Raw genomic sequence first — 26623 nt, 5'->3', positions numbered from 1 at the left:
TGGTTTAATCTTGTCAGATACTATAGATATCACTGTCGCCCAGTGCTATAACAACCAGGTAATCATGGTATAATCTTGTCAGATACTATAGATATCACTGTCGCCCAGTGCTATAACAACCAGGTAATCATGGTATAATCTTGTCAGATACTATAGATATCAATGTGGCCCAGTGCTATAACAACCAGGTAATCATGGTATAATCTTGTCAGATACTATAGATATCAATGTCGCCCAGTGCTATAACAACCAGGTAATCATGGTATAATCCTGTCAGATACTATAGATATCAATGTCGCCCAGTGCTATAACAACCAGGTAATCATGGTTTAATCTTGTCAGATACTATAGATATCAATGTGGCCCAGTGCTATAACAACCAGGTAATCATGGTATAATCTTGTCAGATACTATAGATATCAATGTCGCCCAGTGCTATAACAACCAGGTAATCATGGTATAATCTTGTCAGATACTATAGATATCAATGTCGCCCAGTGCTATAACAACCAGGTAATCATGTTATAATCTTGTCAGATACTATAGATATTAATGTCGCCCAGTGCTATAACAACCAGGTAATCATGTTATAATCTTGTCAGATACTATAGATATTAATGTCGCCCAGTGCTATAACAACCAGGTAATCATGTTATAATCTTGTCAGATACTATAGATATTAATGTCGCCCAGTGCTATAACAACCAGGTAATCATGTTATAATCTTGTCAGATACTATAGATATTAATGTCGCCCAGTGCTATAACAACCAGGTAATCATGTTATAATCTTGTCAGATACTATAGATATCAATGTCGCCCCAGTGCTATAACAACCAGGTAATCATGGTTTAATCTTGTCAGATACTATAGATATCACTGTCGCCCAGTGCTATAACAACCAGGTAATCATGGTTTAATCTTGTCAGATACTATAGATATCACTGTCGCCCAGTGCTATAACAACCAGGTAATCATGGTATAATCTTGTCAGATACTATAGATATCACTGTCGCCCAGTGCTATAACAACCAGGTAATAATGGTATAATCTTGTCAGATACTATAGATATCAATGTGGCCCAGTGCTATAACAACCAGGTAATCATGGTATAATCTTGTCAGATACTATAGATATCAATGTCGCCCAGTGCTATAACAACCAGGTAATCATGGTATAATCCTGTCAGATACTATAGATATCAATGTCGCCCAGTGCTATAACAACCAGGTAATCATGGTTTAATCTTGTCAGATACTATAGATATCAATGTGGCCCAGTGCTATAACAACCAGGTAATCATGGTATAATCTTGTCAGATACTATAGATATCAATGTCGCCCAGTGCTATAACAACCAGGTAATCATGGTATAATCTTGTCAGATACTATAGATATCAATGTCGCCCAGTGCTATAACAACCAGGTAATCATGTTATAATCTTGTCAGATACTATAGATATTAATGTCGCCCAGTGCTATAACAACCAGGTAATCATGTTATAATCTTGTCAGAAACTATAGATATTAATGTCGCCCAGTGCTATAACAACCAGGTAATCATGTTATAATCTTGTCAGATACTATAGATATCAATGTCGCCCAGTGCTATAACAACCAGGTAATCATGGTTTAATCTTGTCAGATACTATAGATATCACTGTCGCCCAGTGCTATAACAACCAGGTAATCATGGTTTAATCTTGTCAGATACTATAGATATCACTGTCGCCCAGTGCTATAACAACCAGGTAATCATGGTATAATCTTGTCAGATACTATAGATATCACTGTCGCCCAGTGCTATAACAACCAGGTAATCATGGTATAATCTTGTCAGATACTATAGATATCACTGTCGCCCAGTGCTATAACAACCAGGTAATCATGGTATAATCTTGTCAGATACTATAGATATCAATGTCGCCCAGTGCTATAACAACCAGGTAATAATGGTATAATCTTGTCAGATACTATAGATATCAATGTGGCCCAGTGCTATAACAACCAGGTAATCATGGTATAATCTTGTCAGATACTATAGATATCAATGTCGCCCAGTGCTATAACAACAAGGTAATCATGGTTTAATCTTGTCAGATACTATAGATATCAATGTCGCCCAGTGCTATAACAACCAGGTAATCATGGTATAATCTTGTCAGATACTATAGATATCAATGTGGCCCAGTGCTATAACAACCAGGTAATCATGGTATAATCTTGTCAGATACTATAGATATCAATGTGGCCCAGTGCTATAACAACCAGGTAATCATGGTATAATCTTGTCAGATACTATAGATATCAATGTGGCCCAGTGCTATAACAACCAGGTAATCATGTTATAATCTTGTCAGATACTATAGATATTCAATGTGGCCCAGTGCTATAACAACCAGGTAATCATGGTATAATCTTGTCAAGATACTATAGATATCAATGTCGCCCAGTGCTATAACAACCAGGTAATAATGGTTTAATCTTGTCAAGATACTATAGATATTAATGTCGCTCAGTGCTATAACAACCAGGTAATAATGTTATAATCTGGTCAAATAGAAACGGATTTTCCACGAGGTTACCCGAAACTCAACGAACAGTCACAGAGCCTCGCTTTTATTATACCATTTCCGATTGAAAACAACAGTTTTGACACTCATTGATATAGTTTATTGCATGATGAGTGAATTTCCATGTACAGATGAAGTCTGACAGCATCAAAGAAATGTGCTGTACGCAAGTTATAATGATAAATGGTATCAAATTTTCAACATTTAGCATCTTTGCCTCGATTTCAATTAAATAATGTGACTTGTTGGTCACATGCTAATCGGTCTATTAATATGATTATCATTAGTTGATAATTACATCGGTAACCTGCAGGTTTCCCCTGGCATTGATATAATGAAAACACAAACGAGTATGAAATAGCGTATATGTTATGAATAAGCAAAAAATATCAACGCCTGAATCCCAGGCTACTAAAATGGCTAAATATTCAGGTATTTGAATAAGGAAATCAATTTTAGGTGTATTTCTGAACCTTCTCATAACCTAGTTATGAAGTCAATAGTAAGTGAACATTAAAATCACTTGTCTATGTATTGTTAAGAGTAATGTCAAAAGAAAAGCACCATATGAAATTGTTTGTGAAATTCCGCATTTACTATTTTTCTTTCAGGTCAATGTAACATTTGGAGAGAAGACTGTTCGGCCCGGTGACAAGGTGGAAATGACTTTGAAAGCAAGTCCTGGCTCTCTGTGTTCAGCTGGTATGGTGGACAAGAGTGTATACCTACATGGCGGTTTAAACCTACTGCAAACCTCTGATGTAGATAAAAAACTGAAGGAGTATGATCTAACATCAGATTTTATCAGTGATTGGCAGTACTGTTCTATTCTCTCAGAACTTCCACCTGATATGACATTTCCAGGTAAATAGCTATAGATATAAAACACCTGATATGACCTGATATGACATTTCCAGGTAAATAGCTAAAGATAATATCATACCTGATATGACATTTCCAGGTAAAAAGCTATATATAATGTCATACGTACCTGATTGGCATTTCCAGGTAAATAGCTATAGATAAAACACCTGATATGACATTTCCAGGTAAATAGCTATAGATATAAAACACCTGATATGACATTTCCAGGTAAATAGCTATAGATATAAAACACCTGATATGACATTTCCAGGTAAATAGCTATAGATAATATCATACCTGATATGACATTTCCAGGTAAATAGCTAAAGATAATATCATACCTGATATGACATTTCCAGGTAAATAGCTAAAGATAATATCATACCTGATATGACATTTCCAGGTAAATAGCTATAGATATAAAACACCTGATATGACATTTCCAGGTAAATAGCTAAAGATAATATCATACCTGATATGACATTTCCAGGTAAAAAGCTATATATAATGTCATACGTACCTGATTGGCATTTCAAGGTAAATAGCTATAGATATTATCACACCTGAAATGACATTTCCAGGTAAAAAGTAAAGATAATGTTACATTTGATATGACATTTCATGTAAATAGCTATAGATAATGTCTTTTAAAATGTGTTGTTTTTTGTAATGATATCTTGCCAAGTCTTCAAGAGTTTTATTGGTCATAGGCTATTCCACTGATAGAATTTGATCATCAGTTAGTGAATTTTGCAAGCTTTGCCTAAGAGCAGCTGAAAGGCTTTTGTTTGAGGCAGATATTTTACTAGTTCGGCACACACTTCTTTGTGAAAATGAAGGTGCATCTTCAACTTGTATTATTGTTATGTTTTAGGTGCAGAGAACATTCCAATAGGGCATCCAGGTTATGATGATTCCACAGACTTTATTCAAGGACCATTCAGAAGGAAGAAGAGATCCATTATGCAATATTACAGTAATATGTATGATGCTCTCCTAGCATTCAAGGTAATATTATATACTTACCGCCTTGTCTTGTATTTATGACATCGACAAATTCCTTGCATTCAAGGTAATATTTCATGCTTTTGCTCCTTTCAGTACAGTAGCACTAGAATTGAGAAACCAGCAGTCTTTAATCTCAGATCAGACAACATTACTTGAACAACTTATAAATGCTACATAGTGTTAACTAAATATGAGCCGCATCACGACAAAACCAACATAGTGCATTTGCGACCAGCATGGATCCAGACCAGGTTTTGTTGTGACACGGCTCAAATAATGTTACTAAATACTGTATTCCGGTATTTAACAGACAAGGCGCTTGAATGCTCAGATGCTAAAATCTCCTCTTTTCACTTGCCGAAATGCACTCAAAGATGTCTAATTCATGTGTTCAAACCAGTAATGAATGAAAAGTGTAAGAATTGGCTAAAACATATTTTTTTCTACTTTATGATCATGATTTCTGCAAGCGTCTAGAGGTACTGCTCCAATATTGTAGTGAGTTAATTCCATTTTCAATACATATTGATATCAGATCGATACATTGACTATCAATATTATTTAAGAAAAGGTATCTTTTGTGTTATCTTCATTTGTGGAAGAGTAACTTCCCTTGGTTAGATATCTTCTTGATTTTTAATAAAATTATTGGTAATATTTTTGCCACCACTGTAAAATGGCAAAAATTATATGCACATAAATAAAGCTACTACATTTAGGGCTTAAAAGGCAAAATATAGTGACATGACACAAAGTATCCCAAATTATTTGAACCAAATTATTTTAGAAATGTATGATTATAAGCAAAAAGCTACATGTATAAAATTAACTACAAGTAATATTATTTAATGAAAAAACACGCAGGTTGCTGGGTTAGAGGTGATGACCAACCTTGATCTACAGACCAGACCTTGTTTACATGATGGAGATATTCTAGGACCACCGTATCAACCCGGAGATCCCCGGGGACCAATTCCAGGTCCGGGGGGAAAACTAGAAGGATTTGAGCCTACAGAAGGTAAGGTGTACTTAATGTGCTTAGAGAAGTATAATTTGTTTGTTTTTTATTATTATTGAAATAAACTTTGCTGTTTATTTGGGTGCTTTGTGAGCAAACACTGTATATGGAGGACTAAATATTAACTAAGTGGTATATGTTGTGGAATAAAACTCTAAGCTGTGTTTAATCCTGTAAGAAATGGCTGCAAAGTTTGAAAATCACCATTTTACTCTAGCAGTTACAATGATTTATATTCCACAAAGAAAGAACGAGAAGAGAACAGTTTCATGAAAAATGTAAATGAAACATCTTTGCATTTACTTACATGATTTTGTCTTCATTTGCAGGTGACTTTTGAGCTTATGTTACTGTGTTTCTTAAACTGTCCTGTTTTGATAATCAGCTCAGCTAGATCATTGTAATTTAGTTTCAAACAACAAATGTATAATCATTGATATGCAAGTGGTTTATTATTTATACTTGTTTTTCCATACCACTGTTTATTCAGTTGGCAAGTTTAAACAAATCAAATATGTAATACATTTGTATATATATGATAATAATTAAATATTTTGTAGAACCGGAGGATAATAAAGACCTGGTTTCCAGTATACGTAAAAACTTCCCTGATACCTGGCTATGGGATATGTACGAGGTTCCGTAAGTATACATCATTGTCATTATCAAATAAATTTAAACACCATTGTACCGCATTGTTGCCATGGATATACAATATTCTTTTTATTAACATTACATTAAAGGTTCTAAGAAAGGCAATGATAGCCAACCAAATTAGAATTGTAACAGAATAATTTTGCATTCTGTGTGTTGTATTAATTAAATGTAAGTTTTAATGTATTGAAAAGTTCAAAAGTAAAATAAGTTGTGCAACTGACATATGCTTAGGTGATTGCTATATGTCATAGGTACAAATGTAACTGTTTACCCCTTTTAGGGAGAGCATTGAATTGTAATCTAGATTTGCTTGTTCAATCCTAAATTTCTCCATGACTTGATCTCACACATTGAATCTTATGTGTCATTTGTCTCTCACCACTGATTCAGAGCATGTAGGATAAGAACTTGGTCACTTGCAGAGAAATTGGTAATTTCTGGTCATTTAAGCTGGACTGACGGCCAAAATTACAAATACTTTGAAATCAGCTTCTAAACCAAAAAGAAACAAACAAATATAGGTCATGTGGTAAATGTATCATTACCGGTCATAAGTTAAAAATTTAGATCAAAGGTGAATATTACTTCAGTATTGTTATATTTTTCGGTTCCTTTGGGATCATTGATTCCAACACTTGAAGTGTTGAAAAGTGAATACCGCTCAAGTTGGTGCTAGGGGGTGGGAGGGATGTTGCTCATCGTCATTTATAATCCCTCATGACATGTACAGACTTAATAAAAATAAGTCTGCAATTTTTATGTAATTTTGTTGTGACTTATGCTTCCAAGGGACACTTTGTCCACATTTTTATAGGTCATAGGTTGTAATGTATATCTACGGATCATATGTTAACATGTAATATTAAAGGTCATAGGTTAAAATGTATTATTGTTATAGGTCATATTTTAAATATTTGTATTGTTAAATCAAGTCATAGATTGTGATATATTTTATACTAGGTCAAGTGGCTCCATGGTAATTTCGGAGACAATCCCTGATACAATAACTGAGTGGATGGGAAATACTGTGTGTACAAATGAGAACACTGGTCTTGGTGTATCAGAGATTTCCAAGATAACAACTTTCCAACCATTCTTTATCAATGTAAAATTACCATACTCTGTTATACGTGGAGAAATTCTCAATGTGGATGTCATGGTGTTTAACTATCTACCACATTGTACTGCAGTAAGTGTTATTTTAAACTCTTAAATTACTACCTTAGCCATTTTAAGACAAAGATAGTAACCAATGAACATTTTTTATCATACATTAGTTTCAATGAAATCTCTGCTTTCTGAATTTATGAGATAAGATGAAAGAAATATGTTTGAAATCAAGTTTGTAATGTTGGGGAGCAATACAAGCAGCTGACAGGTTATTGTTGGTACTATAGAGGTACATACTTGAGTCTGAAAAAATGCTCACATTGTGATGGTTAACATATAATCTTAATAGTTTCAGTATTACTGAAAAACAATACCAAGTTGCTTTAAAACATTATCATACATTTTATTATTTAGAGTGGTTACAGAATTTTCCATTGATTTTACCTGACAACTTTGTTTTTGATCCCTGATAAACTGTTTACATATGTTCTAAATATAATTTAAGGAATATTCTGACTAAGTTTGAAAAAGATGATGACCTCAAGAGTATTGATGAGTTATGGAGTGGTCATATTTAAGCTATAAGTAACACATGTATAGGAGACGTTTTTATTATTATCTATTACAGATTCAAATAACAGTGGATGAGAGTGACAACTATAGTTTGCTAAATGAGAATGTAGGTCAGATGTGTATATGTAGTCAGCAGTCCAAATCTCACTCCTTCAAAATCAAGCCTACAGCTCTTGGTAAAATAAGCATTACATTCACTGTAAGTATAGAATTGAACCATTTATATTATTTTGTTTTAAACTTGCTGTGACTAATGTGCTTGCTACTATAAGAACATAATACTCAAGCCAGGCCTGACAGAACTTCTGTAAAGTTGAATTGTACTTTTCATTTGTCAACCCTCATTTGTAATAAATCTCTTCAATAAGTAAGTATATTGCTTTGCATATGTTGGTCTGTATGATCAATAACTTAAGAATGTCTGATCCTAGGCACTTCAAACTTGGTATAGAAATGGGTTATGACTAGTAAATGAACCGTATTGTTTTCTTTGTTTTGTTTTTTCAATGTCACATTGAACTTTTGTATCAGAATAAAACCCATGGGCTTTCACCCTCAAACTTCACAGGTGCATTGGTCTCAGCCAGTAGATGACGCCTTTTGATTTTTGGACCAGGGGGCAGAAGGTCAAGGTCACATTTACCCTGCTTTGAATCATATTGCATTAGAAATGACTATGATTGTTAAAATTGCTGTAAACCTACTACATGTAATTTTGAAAGATAATTGTTTACTGTTTTTGTTATTCATAAGGAAATACCATTACGTTTCTTTGAGACTTTCATAATGGATTCTTATTCTATCTACCTATGGAAAGTTAGAGAGAGGGGCATATGTGTTATTTTGACATTTTTTGTCAACTTATTAGAATTTGTTTCCATTTTTTTGTGTATAATGCAGCATTTTCACAAACATGATTTTAAGAAAAAAACATAAAAATAGACAGTTTGTTAGTCATGTTATGAAAATTGTGCAATATATTAGAATAAGGGACCTACGCAATTCTGATATTTGATATTTTTTCAGCAATTTTTATTTGAAGTTAAGGGAGTATGAAGTTGTTAACTCCGAGAATTAGCATTTTGTATACACACACACTGTTGTTAAATACTGTTTGTTTCCTTTGAACCATTATTCCATTTTCATGAATAGAATGATCAAAATGTTGTTTTATTAAACAAACATGAAAAACTACAAAACTACAAAAGCTACAATTTTTCTGAAATATCTGGCATAGCAAGGAGCTGTGTACTACTGCAAAGGCCTTTAGAAAACTGCTGTGAAAAGTACTTGTTTTGACCAGGGCAGCTTTAGCTGACACACTAAAGAAGTTGAAACAGTTGTTATTGTTCAAGAAAATTGTTCATCTTGTTTTAAATTGTCTTTATAACAGGTAATGTAAAAAAATAAATAAGATATTGATAATTTTGGTGACAAAAAGGTACATTTCATGTTTTGTAATTTTTTGTTGATCAGGCATTCCTTAGAGAGCACAGGGTGTCTTGTTACAGAATAGAGAGACCGGCAAACTACAATAATAAGTTGGTGACAGAAACAGTTGTCAAACAGCTCCTAGTTCAGGTATATCTTATATTTGGTTGAAATTTTCATAAAAATAAAACCCGCAGCAATATTTAGACCTTAAAACTTTCTAAAAAAATATGTTTAACTTGGCGAACATACACAAAACTGATGTTTTTTTCTGTGTACATTACTGTTCCAGTCAATGTTCACCATCTATAAGCCATTAGATACAACAAGGTAGTAACATTTAAAGACAGTTGTTAAATATAATATGACATCAATTGGTTAATCATATAAATGTTGTTATATAATTAGAAAAGGTTAATGGTGTTAGCTTGAAAAGGGATTGGGATAGTGTGGAGAGGATGTTGAGTTATGAAAAATCTTTTTGCTGTGTTGGCTCTATTACATGGCTTCATGGCTATATGACATCTATTGGATTAAACAAGCTGTGGTCAAGCCATACCATAATTGTAATTAAATTGTTTTGATTTGGTTGGTAGCACTACTGTTATAACTGGATCTGTAAATAAGTTGAAAAAGTATTCCATTGTATATATATATATAAACATTGAAGGCACTTTATTATCTTTCAGGCAGAGGGCATACAAGAGGAATCAACCAGATCACAGTTTGTATGTCCACAAGGTAATCTTTTAATTATAAAGGTTGATTCACCATACCTACTGTTTGTACAATTGAAGCTCAAAATGTTTATATTACATCATCATTCTTTTTCTAAAAACACTACTGTGGGTATTAATTGAAATTTTACAATATAAATAAAGATAGTATCTAAATGACATGTATGCAAGGAAGTACAAACAAGTTAATAAAACACTACAATTCTTTTCTTTCTTCATTGTATATCAGAATTATTCAAATATCTTTTAACTGTTTTATTTGTAGATTCTACAGATGGTTTTCAGAAGACTATAAAAGCAGACATACCTGATAGTGATATTCTGATACCTGGTTCTCTCCGAGGCTGGTTCAGTGTTATTGGTACATAATTATATAATTACTCCCTTTAATTCTATATTGTATATAATTGTGGTAACTAAAATACCATATCAGTTTCATAAATGTTTAAGTTTGCCAGTCTCAACTTGAGAAAGTTTAAATCCCTAATTTTTCTGTTAAGTTAGATACATTAATACCCAATGCTGCTTGTCCCTTACTGTTGCTTCAGGTAGTGTTGACAGAATGACAAATATCTAATAATGAATGTGATGTAAGACATTTAGGTAGGACATTTACATATTGTGTTTACACTGTACTAATATTACAGGAGATATAATGGGTCCTGTATTGAGTGGTTTAGAGGATTTAATCCTGATACCAACTGGCTGTGGTGAGCAGAACATGATTCGACTGGCACCAAATGTTGCTATACTCCGATATCTCTCTATGACCAACCAACTCACAGATGACCTTGAAATTAAAACAGTAGACCATCTCAATAAAGGTGAGTTATACAGTTGTCTTGTTATTATATTTCATCTAGAAAAATTTTTTTGGAATTAAATGAGATTGTGCCCCATGGATTAGTGTGCTTCCCCTAATGTAAGCAATATATTTTGGGTTAAATCAAAGATTAAAACAAGATTTCATTAAAAAATATCATAAAGTTTTGTGTTCAGTAAATGGTGTTTTCCATTCTTTTTGAAGTCCAGAGTTATTCCATTTTATTAAAGGATAAAAATTTATTAACTGTAAAATAGTTCTAAATTCTTTAACCCTTATCACACTAAGTACCTTAAAAGGAATTGTCAATCTTTCAGCCTGGTTAAAACTATTCATCAATTTTAATGAAAATTATAATATATGTATCTACTAAAATGCCAACACTGCAGACTATGACCAGATAACACAGATAAGCTGGCTGATCCTGGTCTGCACTGGGTACAAGGATATATCTAGTTGATGCTAGCAGACAAGGGGTTAAATAGTTACAGTTTAAGTTGTACAGACAACTTGCTTTGTCTTGTTGTGCTTCCAGATACCTTAGATACAATTTTTTTCTATACAAATTAGATTGATTGTCTATAATCAATAGTGAAAAGCATTTTATTTTTAGGGCTCATAATAAGAGGACACATCAACCTTGTATTTGAAATCCATTTCCACTGTAATACTTTTTATTTTGCCTACTTGGATGTTTATCAAATTGAGGAGATGACCTTTTTGCTTTTCATGTGATTGGTAAAAAGTTTTAATGCTAAGTTGACTCAGTCATTCTTCAAAATTCATAACAATATGAAAGAATTTTTATCAAGATAACCCCATATTTCTTTAGTCACTAGGTCAATAGTTGGGGCCACCCTGACTTAAATTTATCAATCAATAAAATGTTGAAGGGTTGAAACATGAGTTCTTGTAAAAAACTTCTAATAATGATCAATTTTTACACAATATTTATCATATTTGTTCAGGGTACCAGCAACAACTGACATTCATGCATAAAGATGGTTCCTACAGTGCATTTGGTGATGGTGATGATCATGGTAGCACATGGCTCAGTGCCTTTGTGTTCAAGACCTTACAGCAGGCAGTAGACTATATTTACATAGACAGAAAACAGATCCAAACTAAAACCTGGGAGTTTCTAATCAATAAACAGGGTGTGGACGGCTGCTTTATAGGTATGATATAACTTCTGCTAGAAACTTTTGTAAATATATAATTTGTAGTTAAACATTATTATCATGGTATCTTGTCACAATAGTATTGTTAATTAGGTTTTTCATAGAACTTTCCATATGACATACTAAATTATGAAATTAAGAGGCAGATAATGGTTAAGCATAAAGAATATTTTTCTTTTTTTTCAAAAGAATTGTATCGTGTTTGTGACATAAATGTTGAGATATTACTAGAACTGTGTTAAAATTGGCGTTAAACCAATACAGACAACTTTGACAAATTTTTATTGTCATATGTCTTGATAGTCTTCCAAATTTGCCATTTATGGCAAACCAAAACCAAAACAGACAACTTTGACAAATTTTTATTATCCCCCGCCGAAAATTTTCGGCGGAGGATATAGAAATAGTCTCCGTCCGTCCGACCTTCCGTCCTTCCGTCCTTCCGTCCGTCCTTCCGTCCGACAATTTTTGTCCGGAGCATATCTCTAAAAGTATTTGAGTTATCAACTTGAAACTTCATAGGTGGATAGACCTCCTTGAGGAGGAGTGCAGTGCACAAGAATGATAACCCTACCTTGCATGACTTTTGAGTTATTGCCCTTTGTTATTTTTCAAAATTGATTTTTGTCCAGAGCATAACTCCAAAAGCCTATGAGATATTAACATGAAACTTCATAGGTGCATAGATCTCACTCAGGAGGTGTGCAGTGCACAAGAATGATAACTCTACCTTTCATAATTTTTGAGTTATTGCCCTTTGTTATTTTTCATACCTAATTTTTCACCTGAGTGGAGCATAACTCAAAAAGTGTTTGAGATATCAACATGAAATGTCATAGGTGGATAGATCTTATTGAGGAGGAATGTTGTGCGCAAGAATGATAACTCTTCCCTATACAATTTTTGAGTTATTGCCCTTTGTTTTTTTTTCATGCTATTTTGTCCAGAGCTTATCTCAAAAAGTATTTGAGGTATCAACTTGAAACTTCAAAGGTGGATGGATCTCATTGAGGAGGAGTGCAGTGCTTAAGAATGATAACTCTACCCTGCATTATTTTTGAGTTATTGCCCTTTGTTATTTTTCAAAATTAATTTTTGTCCAGAGCATAACTCAAAAAGCTTTTGAGATATCAAAATGAAACTTCATAGGTGCATAGATCTCACTCAGGAGGTGTGCACTGCACAAGAATGATAACTCTACCTTTTATAATTTTTGAGTTATTGCCCTTTGTTCTTTTTCATACTTAATTTTTCAATTCAATTTTTTTCTCAAAAAGTATTTGAGGTATCAAAATGAAACTTCATAGGTGGATAGATTTTACTGAGGAGGGATGCAGCACACAAGAATGATAACCTACCCTGCATTATTTTTCAGTAATTGCCCTTTGTTATTTTCAGCCATCAGTATTCACATAGGTTTCAAATCTGTAATCACTATAGCCATCAGTTTTCATTACCAAAAGACCTCTTAAAATGGAATTATTCCGCTCTACTACATATACATTCTTCCAATGAGCAAACACATTCGGCGGGGGATGGCCATGTTGACATGGCTCTTGTTGTCATTTGTCTTGATAGTCTTCCAAATTTGCCATTTATGGCAAATTATTTTTGTGATGTTTTTTTTGTAAATTTGTAACTATTAATAAATCTAGATAAGAAAAGTATGTAAAGCGTTGTTTCACACACTTGTTCACGAAATACAAACACTACCATGTGACTTTAGCAAGGAAATACTTTATATAAGTGTAATGTAATTTCAGAGGAAGGGAAGGTACTCAGTAAATACATGATGGGTGGGGTAATAGGTAGTAAAAGTGATAAGAAGAGGGCTCTTACAGCTTATGTACTTGTCTCCATGCTGGAATCCTTCAAAATGATGAGAGAGAGAACACCGGTATGTAAACAATTTTATGACATGACATTACTTGTTTTCAAAGTTTTGTAAACATTTCTATTTCTTTATGCAATTCATAATACGAGGGTGGTCAATATGAAATGCAATATGAAGTATGTTTTTCTAATTTAGCTTGTGTTTCTTTTATTTTTCTTTATTTCACAGTTAAAAGTTTTGGAATGGCTTATATAAAAGCTTGAGCAAAACTTAGGGAAAATCTGCTATAATGTTTATAATGATATTTGTAATATTAATGGCAACAATGAAGTATTGAATTTTGCTACAATTCAGGTCATAACTTTGTTTATTTATGGATTTAATTTTTACTCACTAATGATAAAAGAATACTTATAATAAAACTGACATGTTAAGTACTCTAAATATGACCTTGATCATCAAGGTCAAGTATTGAATTTAGCTGAGATTGTCATAACTTTGTTATTTACTTACGAATTTGATTTGTTCTTGAAAGAGAGAACCCTTATGACAAAATCTGCATATTGAATTATTCAAATATATCCCTGACCTTTATTTGATCTTTGCCATTAAGGTCAAATTATTGAAATTTGCTAAGATTGCTATAACCTTAATATTTACTTATGTATTTGATTCATTCTTGGCAAAGGAACACTTAATAAGACAAAACTGACATGATTATTAATTCAAATGTGACCTATATTTGACATTCACCTTCAAATGACCTTGACCGTCAATATCAAATTTTAGTAGAAAATAATGTTTTCAGGGATTATTCTTTACTACAATATAAAAGTTGAGCGGGGTCTTTCGGGCATGGAAAATTTTTTGCCAAATTCCAACAGTCAGGAACGAATAGAAAAGTAATTTTTATTAATAAAAAACCAAATTTTTTCCGGTCAAGTTTACAAAAAAAATATTAGGTTTTTGTTTTGAATATTATTGGAGTATGCTATATAAATGTAATTTTATTTCAGCCATTTTTTTCCCTTTTCGTGGATGTAACAGGTAGAAAACCTGAAAACCCCTATACACACCCGGTTCCCTAGCTAGCCCGTAAAAAAACCCTAACAGTAATTACTGAAATTGGTGCAGAGACTCAGGATAAACCCTCAGAGGACAAACTTTTTCCCTTTTGAATTTTTTGTAACACCATGGGGTCCGTGAGTTTTCATATAAATAACCCTAATTGAAGTTTAATTTTTTCTACAAACCAACATATACTGAAGAGGGTTTAAACAAACTAAAATATTTTTTCCCAACCATTTTTAATCCTTTTTTTAAAAAATTTTTTTTTAAATTTTTTTTGTTTTTTGCCTACCTTTTAAATTAAAGGGAACACATGCAGGAAAAGGGGGAAAAAGATCCGCTTTTTGTCAGGTAAAGGGTTGAGCATCAGCAGAAATAAGATCACGTTATGCACCCCTGCATTGTTAACAAAGACAAAAATGTTCTTTTATGACTAAATGCCATAGTAGCTGGTTTACCAACAGAAAATTTTTTGGTGGTTTGCTTCAACACAGGATTTTTTTTCCCTAAACAATTAATCAATTGGTCTAAGCATGTTTTAGGATTTAAATTTTAATTCATTTTCCAAAGTTTTATTTTTAGATAAAATGATCAAGTTTCAGTAGATGACCTTGGTTTTTAAATAACCCTTTTAACTTTTGAATTAAAATTTTAGATTACTTCTGAAGACAGTGCAGAGCTTTGTATACTTCTCATATGCGGTTAATTTTTTGGGTCAATTTTTTTGTTTATAGTCATTTACATCAAAGTATTAAAGTCATTTATGAAATTTAAATTGATATTGCCCTTGATAATACTGTCTACCAACCTTTTACAGATCAAAAGGTCAAAAAAGATCACTTGGACCTTTCATAACAAAAGATAAAACTGAACATTTAATTAAAATGAATTGGTCTGGCAACTTCAAACTGCGTATGTTACACTGTATGTTGTACCTTGATTCTACCTGCCACACCAATTTTCAGGTCAAAATATCAAGGTGATTACAAAACATAAAACTGACCATTAAATCAATGTGCATTGACCTGGGAACTTCAAACTTTGATGAGCCCTATGTTCAATCCATCAGTATCAATTAATCAAATAATCTTCAACTCCTTTGCTTATATTAGTATCATACCATTAATTCAGTCTCTGGCTTCAGTCTGTTAAATGTTTGACTGATTGTTGGTACCTGTAGGTCAATTAGGATCTAGGAGGCCAATAGCACTGTGTACATTTACTTAAATAAAATGATTTGTGAAGTTTTATATGAAAATTTAGTACATTTTGTATTAGTTTTATATGAAAATTTATTACTTAAGTGATTTCTTTATTTTATTAGGACACAGTTGTAGCCCTGCAAGCATTGTCATTGTTTGCTGAGCGTATCTATGGTGGTGGACTTAATGTCAATGTTAACATTGTGGATGACAACATATACTCCAAGGATGTTAGTGTGACACATAAAAACAGTATTATCCTGCAACAATTTGACCTTGACAATCCAAGGTCAGATCTACATATCACTGCTAAAGGAGAGGGATGTGTACTACTACAGGTGAGGATACATTAGGTTCTGATAATGTTACAAAGGAAAGATAATAGAAAACAAACACTAAAAAGCTGCAACTACACAAAGCAAAATAATTAAAGAATTTAGTTTAACTCAGAGCAATTGCAGTGGCAATGCAAGAGTTTATGTCATCCATGTTTAGTAAATTAAAGGCATGTACAGACTGAATCACTCAATTTTAGCTTTATGATGTACTTATCTTTTAGAAGAATAAACAATCTCTATTTATTTTGTTTGAGCCAAACTGCTCAAAGCTTAACATGTTAATTTTTTTTTTTAAATTATCCACAAATCAAAGGCTGACATTTAAGCTTTCGTGTAATATCCAACTATGTTACAAAAATCAAAGACTAACACCACTTAGTAAAGATCCAAGCCAGTTTGCATTCTTCATCTGATTTGTACAGACTGTATACAGAAAGCTACAAAAGTACATGTAAATAATTTTGATGATGATATTCCCAAAAATTGGACTGTCCATTACATGGTTGGGGAAAGGTAATTTTTTGTCTCTGTAATTTCAAAGCATACAGAAGCAAATTAAAATCATCAGATGATAATTGTTGTGTTAAAAAAAATTTCTTACACTGAATTTCAGACAACCTATAGATATAATTTGGAAAGAAAGCAAAAAGCTGATGAGGTATTTAAGTTGTCAGTGTCAACACCAGTTAGAAGAGAAGCCATTGATAATAACTGTCGACAGAGAACTGTCAAAGTTTGTGCAAGGTGAGCAATGTTTGATTAACTATGATTAGAGTTATACAAAATCAGATTTATAGCTGAGAGACAATCCACAAATATAATTGGCAGATTTGATGGTTCTAAAATTCAAATAGAACTTTTATTTAAAGTTTTAAACATTTTTGCTGTGCATGCAGACAGAAATTATTGATACTGATAAAGCATCTACATGTCCAAAAGGCAGCAGCTTGCTTCATTATTTTGGGATCATGTTTCTTAAAGGGACTTAATTAATTCATTTATTATATTCCCATACAACAAAGTTGTAAGGGGGGTATACTGGAATCAGATTGTCTGGCCGTCCGGACGTCAGGCGTCCGTCAGTCTTTTCTTGTCCACCCAATAACTTAAGATTCCTTTGACCCACAGTCTTCATATTTGGCATGGAGATTAGTCATGATTAATAGATGACCCCTATTGATTTTGAGGTCACCAGGTCAAATGTCAAGGTCACAGGGGCCTTGAATTCAAAAAGCTTGGCCGCCCAATAACTTAAGATTCCTTTGACCCATAGTCTTCATATTTGGCATGAAGGTTAGTCATGATTATTAAATGACCCCTATTGATTTTGAGGTCACTGGGTCAAAGGTCAAGGTCACAGGGGCTTTTATTACAATAAGTTTGTCTGCTCAAATGCTTAAGAATGCCTGTCCACAGTGAATTGAGTTTTACATTTTCACATTTGAAGCATATAATTATGTTCTCATATATTCATCATAAAACTGCTCCAGGCAAAGCTGCATGAATGGGGGGAGGGTATTAAAGTCATTCAGTGGCAGTTTCAGTTTTGAGGTCAGTAGGTCAAAGGTTAAGGTCACATTGCCACTAAAAACATGTTGAATACATAACTTAGCAATGCACTGGCTTTCTTCCCTCATATTTAGCTGGGAGGTTGTCCTTAAGCTCTAAATTACTACTATTGATTCTGACGAAGTGGTATGCGGGGGTATTCACGCCATGACAGTGGCAGTTCTAGTTTATCCAGCACATATAAGATTTCTTGTGCTGCTAAAAATAAAGAAAGTAAATTGAGTAGTGGACCACTAAAGATGAGCATATAGTCATTGCCTCTGAGCAACAAGATTAGGTTTACAGGCCATGTAACAATAAAACAAAGAGCTGTAAAAGAAATCACTTCAGAGTCATTTTTTGTAGAATGTCTATCTGTCAGTCATATCAAATTCATTTTCATATCATAACTTTCATTCTTTCATGGATATTTTTCAACTTTTGTTATTAAAGTTCACAATTAGAAGATAATGTGTCCCAAGCAAATACATGTTGTATATAAGTATGTAGCACAAAATTCATGGGTTTTAGGTCTAGTCCATAATTTTGTCATTTCGGATTGATTTTGAATAGTTGATCTATAAAAATTGATCTGTAGCAATAAGTAACCCTTTTTCTCTGAATTTACAGTTACCATTGACTTATCATTAATATTTACAAAATTTCTGATTTTTACAGTTACCATGGAGAAGATGAAATGAGTAACATGGTTGTTATAGAAGTAAAACTGGCCAGTGGTTGGATACCTGAGTTAATATTGCAACAGTTGTTTTTTGAATATTTAAAAGTATAAATTTAAAAAAAGACCCCATTTTTATGGGATTTTATAGTTTCCATAAAATTTTTATCTAAATTTTTCCTTAATTGATTAATTTTGTAGTTTTTAAAGGATTTGGGGTTAACCCATGCAATGAAGTTTCCTCCTCGGTAATGAAACTGAAGTGGTAAAACTTATGTTCCTGGGTGCCTGAAATAAAACATATGAAGATAACTGAAGCTTTTACTATCTGTAAAGCTGGTATGCTTTACAATTATGACTTGAACTCAATATTTGATGCTTTTGTAAAGAAGTGTTAAAAAGCTGGTAAAAGAAGGTGGTAGCTACTTGTGGGCCATCTTGTGCAAGAAAGTGGCAATTTTGTTCTTAAATGTGAGTGTGAGATTATAATGTGGGTAAAAAATAGTTTATTACATAGATATATAAATGATGTATGTTGTTGTATTTACAGTTAATTAACTCAGCAGATATAGACTTGAAGAAATATGAGATGGATAAACGTTCCCCTGATACTGTCAACTTTTACTTCAATGAGGTAGGTAAAATTATCTCCCCTCTAATCAGCATTCAGATTATCTTCCATTGTCATATGAATTATCATTCCTTTATTGAACATTTGAAATAAAGTAAACTTCCTTTGACATGAATTGTCTCCCTTTTTATATGCCCGAAAGGGCATATTATGTTATACCCCCTGGCGTCCGTCTGTCTGTCCGTCCGTCCGTTAGCAATTTGGTTTCCGGAGCATAACTTAAGTTCCATTTGGCCCACAATGTTCAAACTTCATAGGATGATTGTCCATATTGGGTAGAAGACCCCTATTGATTTTGGGGTCAAAAGGTCAAAGGTCAAGGTCACTATGACCTTAAAACTGAAAACAGTTTCCGGAGCATACCTTAAGTTCCATTCGACCCACAATGTTCAAACTTCATAGGATGATTGTCCATATTGGGAAGAAGACCCCTATTGATTTTGGGGTCACAAGGTCAAAGGTCAAGGTCACTATTACCTTGATACTGAAAACAGTTTCCGGAGCATAACTTAAGTTCCAATTGACCCACAATGTTGAAACTTCATAGGATGATTGTCCATATTGGGTAGAAGACGCCTATTGATTTTGGGGTCAAAAGGTCAAATGTCAAGGTCACTATGACCTTAAAACTGAAAACAGTTTCCGGAGCATAACTTAAGTTCCATTCGACCCACAATGTTCAAACTTCATAGGATGATTGTCCATATTGGGTAAAAGACCCCTATTGATTTTGGGGTCACAAGGTCAAAGTCACTATTACCTTGATACTGAAAACAGTTTCCGGAGCATAACTTAAGTTCCAATTGACCCACAATGTTCAAACTTCATAGGATGATTGTCCATATTGGGTAGAAGACCCCTATTGATTTTGGGGTCACAAGGTCAAAGGTCAAGGTCACTATTACCTTGATACTGGAAACAGTTTCCGGAGCATAACTTAAGTTCCATTTGGCCCACAGTGTTCAAACTTCATAGGATGATTGTCCATATTGGGTAGAAGACCCCTATTGATTTTGGGGTCAAAAGGTCAAGGTCACTATATCCTTAAAACTGAAAACAGTTTCTGGAGCATAACTTAAGTTCCATTTGGCCCACAATATTCAAACTTCATAGGATGATTGTCCATATTGGGCAAAAGACCCCTATTGATTTTTGGGTCACTAGGTCAGGGGTCAAGGTCACAATTACCTTAAAACCAAAAACAGTTTCCGGAGCATAACGTAAGTTCCATTTGGCCCACAATATTCAAACTTCATAGGATGATTGTTATTGGGTAGAAGACCCCTATTGATTTTGGGGTCACAAGGTCAAGTCACTTTTACCTTAATACTGAAAACAGTTTCTAGAGCATAATTAAAGTTCCAATTGGCCCACAATATTCAAACTTCTTAGGATGATTGTCCATATAAGGTAGAAGACCCCTATTAATTTTGGGGTCACAAGGTCAAAGGTTAAGGTCATTATTAATAAATTAAGTATTAATCAACCTACAGCTGTAAAATTTTATAGGATGAACAGCGAATTCCCATGTCTTACAAATGCTTCATCCTTACTAAAAAAAAACAACACTTTCAGGCATATAATGCTCCGCCTAGCGGTGCTCTTGTTTGATCATTCAAATTATCTCCCTTTCTCACATAGATTATTTCTTAAGATGATCATACAAAAGACCTTCTCTTAACTGATTTAGATTTATATTATCTCCCCTTACATGATCACATAAATTATCACACCTCATCAACCTAAGAATACATATTAATCTTCCATTACTGATATAAGTTGTTTCCCCTTAAATGATCTTTCTTATAACTTGTTGTTATTCAAAATATTCTCTTTTGACATGCATTAATAGGTTTGACAATGATAAAGCAGATTATAAAGAAAAAAATAAATAAAGATACAAATAACATTAAATATATATATATAATTTTTCATTGAAATGATAAATTGTCTTAATAATATTTTACACAATGAAAGTAAAAACAAAATTAACTGGATTTCAAGAGACAGACATTTGACATTTTAGTTGTATGATGTTATTAGAAATTTTTCTCCATACAAGATTAATTAAAATCTTCTGAACACTGTGCTTGTTGACTCATTTTTTTTAGGGAAATGTACTGTATATGATAGATATTTGATTTGTTCCTTTTATGCTTCTTATAAATTTTATAAATTTTTAAATTTGATATGACAATCTAAAGTTTGCCAACATTCATTAAATTATATATTTTATCATGATTTGCTACTTTTGTATTAATATTATGATAATGAACTGTTATAAATGTGTACAAAAACAGCAGCAATAAAATATGTTTAAACAAATATTATATAATGATTTTCAGCTGTACACAAGTATGAGGGTGTGTTTTGAGTTTGGTATAGTTCTGGAAGTAGATGTAGTGGAACATAAACCATCAGCAGTTAAAGTGTTTGACTATTATGAAACTGGTAAATGCTCTTTTCATCTGAACAAGATGAAATTTATATAATCTCTCAGATATACTATGCTCATATTTGGGTAAACTATTTTTATTTTAGAAATGTATTGAAATCCATGAAATTCTTACTGAATATGTTTAATTTGAATAAAATAATGAATAAACTGTGTGTGGGAAGCTGCATTCCCTATTACGGGTCAAGTTAAGTTGGTCTTTTCTTAAAAAAACTGCCAGTTTTTTTAATGACACTATATATTCATATTGTAATGTGACCACGCATAGTGTGCAGAGTTCAAAACATAACATATCTACTTTAAATGAAGTTGAAGCATGTTTATTTTATACATACAAAGAGACTGTGTAGCAATAATTTACATTTTTAAAAATCAAATTTGAGCATAGTATATCTTTTATATCTTTTATCCAATAAAAAAAAGAAATACCAGCAATGGATCAGTATCATTCATTTAAAGCAACAAGCCATCAAAATCATGATATTTTTTAATCAAAATTTAGAAAGTGTTTTGAAAAGAAACTTTATCAAATGTATAAATAAGGTTACTAATACTAGCCATAAGGTTCTTGATATTATTGTTTTCCTTATAGTTCAGCCATGATTTATGTATTATAAAAAATCATAACAAATTTATGGTAATTGATCTTGATATTTTTAGTCATGTGATACATTTTTTGTCATGCAATTTATAGTTTTATTAAATTTATCCAAAAGAAAACTACATATAAAATGCTTGACATAGGCTTACTTTATATTAATTTCATGACATTATTAAATGAAATTCTGTATGATATGGTATGTTATGTCCTATATGTATGATTTTATTCTTATCTATATTCAATTTAGAATTAGAGACTACAATATTTTATGATATGACCAAATGTTCTGAAGCAAATATAGAGTATGTAGATGTCAGTATAAACGGAGATACTGATTTATACCTGGAAGGTGACAGTAAACTGAATATAGAAGATGATAGTAAACTAAATATTGATGCTGACAGTCATTTACCAACAGGTAGGTGTCAAGTGTTGAAAATTGTTAGGACTTCTGCATGGATAAATAGATTTGGAAAAATCAGTGTTTTGTTCTGTCTGTCTGAGGACAGCTATAACCTGCTGAATTTATTTAATTGGTTTACACAGTTTTGAATTTCAGAACAGTCTATTCAATGTTTATATGATTTCAATATCAAAATCATAAATTCAGCTAGCCTGGTCCAACTTCATTGAACTTGCTTTATACTGGTTGGCAAGTTAGCAGATATAGGGTTAACCTTTGACAGTTCATCGTTATTCTGTAAAGTAGAGCCTTCATATTTGGACTGTCTCAACTCTTTGATTAGTGCTCCATTTTTGTCACATTGTATGACCTTAAGCTGTAAATTACCTTGAAGGTCTTGGTTTTAAAAATCTAAGGTAATGTTTCTAGACATTGTAATTTATAACCATTTTATCACTATTATAGTAGCAAATACATTTTCAGAATTAATTGATTTCATGTCATTATTGAAACAATGTAGCTCTGATATGTTTGAAGATGTGTTATATAATTAAGATGGAGTCAAGGTGCCATTAAAATTGGAGGGAAAATGTCATTTTTTGCAAATGGGAATATAAATCTATTTTGAAGTCAAATGTTGTAAAAGGTGCATGACTTTGAAGTGAAATATATGTATAAAACACAACTGTTTTACTGTTAAAAATATATAGGTCTGTTTCAGATTTAATCAGTAAAGAATTATATCATTCTTTTTTAGATACTCTATCACATCCAGGAGGTAATGAGCAAGGAAACGCTGCTGCTCCATCGTCAGAGACGACAGACATAGAGGATGGTGTTGCAGCCCCTCCCACAGGGCCTCAATGTCCAAAATGTGTAACCACAGGGGTTGTCAATATTCTCCAAGATATCTGCAAGAAACAGGGTATGCTTAAACATATTGATAATATTGATTTACAAAAACAGACTATGCTTAGACTTATCAATAATATCATCTTATTACCTATGACAAGTAAAATTCAGTATTTCCATTCAATATGAACCTTTATTAATATAAAGAGAGAATATGATAGTGCAGGAATAATAAGTTTGCATTAGAATTATATCATTAATCAAATTGACCAGTGTATATTTGTATTTTTAGTGTGGTTGTTAGAGAGAAAAGAACAAATGTCTCTCAGGGTGATGACAGCTGATGGGGTCAGTCCGGACATAACAATAGATATTCCAGAGTCATTGGAGAACTGTGGACAATGTAGTAACTTATTTGAAAAGGGTAGGTCTTCTGTAGAATCTTATGAAGATGATGTGTAAGTGTCTGAGTCCAACAGACTTGAAAGGGTGTTCATTGAAATTTTTTTCTAACTGCATTAACTCGACTTAGTTGTTTTGTAGTTTGGGATTTGTAAAAATGATATTGATATCTCTCCCAAAATTTTAATCAGCACTTAAAAGTTTTGTAGATTTGTTTTCATTCATGAGGATCAGAAAAAGACAAGAAATATAATTACCCCTGCATTAAAGATCACCTCTAAACAAAGACCACATAAAATGTGTTACTTGAAATCAAGGCAAAAGTGGTCCTTTTTAACTGATCATAGTTTCACAAAATAAATGACAGTTTTGCTGTATCAATGTTCAAGTTAGAAGAAAATCTAGCTTTTTATTGACCAGGTTTTTAATTTTGCTTTCTTTAACAATTTTGTTTTTATACAAGATTATATTGTATGTGTAAATTGAATATTTTAATATTCTTTAAAAACTAAACATTTTGTATTATTTTACAGGAGACAAAAGTTTGATATTCCTGGAGCCATATGATTGGTCGAACCTTGGAGCAAATATTGCCCAGAAATCAACAATGATTATACCTTGGTCAGCTTCTCTCAATGAATCCATACTACAAGTGTTGGCATCTTGTTCCTATCTCTAAAACACAAGTTATTATATAACATGTAATATTATGTACAGAGTGACAATTACATTATTATAAGTCAGCTTCCTAAGTCTTGGAGATTGAGATTAGTGCTCATTCATAAGAATTATTCTATGAACAAGGTGCATACAATGAACAACATAAAATAATACTGCATATGTAGGCATACTATATACAAATGTAACTAAAAACAATGGAAACAAGACATACTTTTAGTACTGATTTTAGTCATTTATATACAAATGTATGTGTAAGTGCCATTAAATCATTCTACCAGCATGTTTCCTTTGCATGTTTTTCATTCAATTTATACATAATAGGTAAATTTTATTGATGACCTAGTTAAAAGTTTAATGTACCCTTCAAATCGAATACTAATGTAAAGTTTTGTCACTAATTGATAAATGATTCCTTAATGGGTAAAAATCAGCTGCACAAGTTCTGAGAATTAAATGTGTAAATAAGACTGTTTATTTCATATGTACATGGAACCATGGACACTAGTAAAGTTCAATTCATGTTGAAACTGAATCTATATCTACATGTATATACAATGTATGAGGAATTGTGTTTCTATGTCTTTATACATAAAATTTAAAAATGAAAAACAAATATTTTCAACATGTATAAAGTTTTAGTATGCTGTGGAGATATAAATATTTTATGATAAATTTAGTTCTTTGTTCAATGAAATGATTATATGTTTAACGAGTGTTGGAAAATCATAAAAGCATTAACATTTACAATTGCTTGTGAAATAATTTAGGTGAAAGGTCATGGATGCAGTGATCTGCTTTGAAAGCGATGTTATTAAAATAATTGGAGAAAGTTGAGTGAAAGGTTGAACAAGAGTCATACAAAATTTAGAAGACCCAGGTTGAGACTTCCATCATATTGACAAATTAACCACTTTAGCTTAAAATCATAGCACGACTGTCTTGTCTCCAAGAGGTCATCAAGACCTGGTCAAGGTTGCAGAAGTCGGGACACTAAGCAAACCTTAACCTAAACTCAACAAATGTTATTTGATACATGTCTCTCCAATTAGACCAAGTCAATTCTTTTTACCTTATTATCTGATAAATATATCGTCTGCAATAAGATCAAGCATAATTATTCTTTTTATTCTTATCTGTATTTAATCATGCTTAAATTAATGATACAAAAAAGTGCTTTACCAAAAAATTAATTATCAGCAATTATACTTTTGTAATATATTTTATTCATGTAAATAAATATGATTATAAGTATTGATTCAGGATGTTTATTTCTAGCCCCGTTTGGAAAAAAGTTGTACCATCATCAAGTCAAAATAATATTGAATGTGAGAAAAATGAGTTGAAGGCCCTTGATTTCATTGTTCTTGATAGGAATGAAGAATGATTGTCTTTAAAGTAAACAACTTTAACATTGATATGGAAGTTCTGTTTGTTGAATGTTACAAAAAAATGTTTAGTTATGATTTTTTTCTGTGTAATATCAATAGAAGATAAGATTAAAATCATCATAATATAGAGACTTATTCCCTTAAATACATAGAATAGCAACTGTTTTTGGAAGGCAAAGATTAAAACCATATATGACTCGACTCCGAAGAATGTTAGATATTTTTCATTTTGATGTTGGAGATGAAACTTCAGCAATCTTGCATGTGAAAACTTTCCATTGCAAACCTACAAGTAAAGTTCAATTCTAAAATTAAATAACCACAATCCAGTCACAGTTAATTTATTTAAAAAGAATATTATCATTTCGACGTTGTCCACTATTCTCACTCATTACAGCCAAACATCCACCCTATTTCTAACGCCAATCAGTTATCTTTACTAATGTAAATTTGTGTAAAATCACCACAGTGAAGATTCTACACTTAATTGTTCACGTTTATCTCTTGTAAATCTCTGTCCAATTCGACCCCTTGTGTGTTATTTTCCACTCTTTTAAGCCACCGTTCA

The 26623-nt window shown here is 32.3% G+C and overlaps 2 protein-coding genes across 2 annotated transcripts in view; both read left to right on the top strand.

Annotated features, from left to right (window-relative positions):
- The window catches only part of LOC132716729 (murinoglobulin-2-like), a 43301-nt gene extending 24545 nt beyond the window's left edge, over positions 1-18756 (top strand). The window contains exons 17-31 of the mRNA XM_060700049.1: positions 3183-3435; positions 4310-4443; positions 5308-5461; positions 6022-6103; positions 7079-7307; positions 7857-8000; positions 9278-9382; positions 9922-9973; positions 10235-10330; positions 10617-10793; positions 11761-11970; positions 13737-13870; positions 16200-16415; positions 17029-17159; positions 18642-18756. Coding sequence (XP_060556032.1) covers positions 3183-3435; positions 4310-4443; positions 5308-5461; positions 6022-6103; positions 7079-7307; positions 7857-8000; positions 9278-9382; positions 9922-9973; positions 10235-10330; positions 10617-10793; positions 11761-11970; positions 13737-13870; positions 16200-16415; positions 17029-17159; positions 18642-18756 — 2232 coding nt within the window. The remainder of the gene's footprint in view (positions 1-3182; positions 3436-4309; positions 4444-5307; positions 5462-6021; positions 6104-7078; positions 7308-7856; positions 8001-9277; positions 9383-9921; positions 9974-10234; positions 10331-10616; positions 10794-11760; positions 11971-13736; positions 13871-16199; positions 16416-17028; positions 17160-18641) is intronic.
- A 385-nt stretch (positions 18757-19141) lies between these two features.
- Positions 19142-25922, top strand: LOC132716730 (uncharacterized). The gene is made up of 6 exons (XM_060700050.1): positions 19142-19276; positions 21619-21724; positions 22577-22747; positions 23490-23657; positions 23877-24008; positions 24520-25922. The coding sequence occupies exons 1-6, from the start codon at positions 19175-19177 to the stop codon at positions 24663-24665; spliced, it is 825 nt and encodes a 274-aa protein (XP_060556033.1). The 5' UTR covers positions 19142-19174; the 3' UTR covers positions 24666-25922.
- Positions 25923-26623: the final 701 nt, after the last annotated feature.

Source organism: Ruditapes philippinarum, unplaced genomic scaffold (genome assembly GCF_026571515.1).
Source record: "Ruditapes philippinarum isolate M1 unplaced genomic scaffold, ASM2657151v2 ctg193_1_1_1_1, whole genome shotgun sequence".
Taxonomy (NCBI): Eukaryota; Metazoa; Mollusca; class Bivalvia; order Venerida; family Veneridae; genus Ruditapes; species Ruditapes philippinarum.
The sequence above is the reverse complement of the archived record's forward strand: the minus strand, read 5'-3'. Positions and strand labels throughout refer to the sequence as shown.

Coding starts and splice junctions, on each gene's coding strand:
- LOC132716730 (XM_060700050.1), top strand. CDS start 19,175: ATGTTGTTGTATTTACAGTTAATTAACTCAGCAGATATAGACTTGAAG. Junction 22,748..23,489: donor TGACAGTCATTTACCAACAG/GTAGGTGTCAAG, acceptor ATTCTTTTTTAG/ATACTCTATCACATCCAGGA. Junction 23,658..23,876: donor AGATATCTGCAAGAAACAGG/GTATGCTTAAAC, acceptor TTGTATTTTTAG/TGTGGTTGTTAGAGAGAAAA.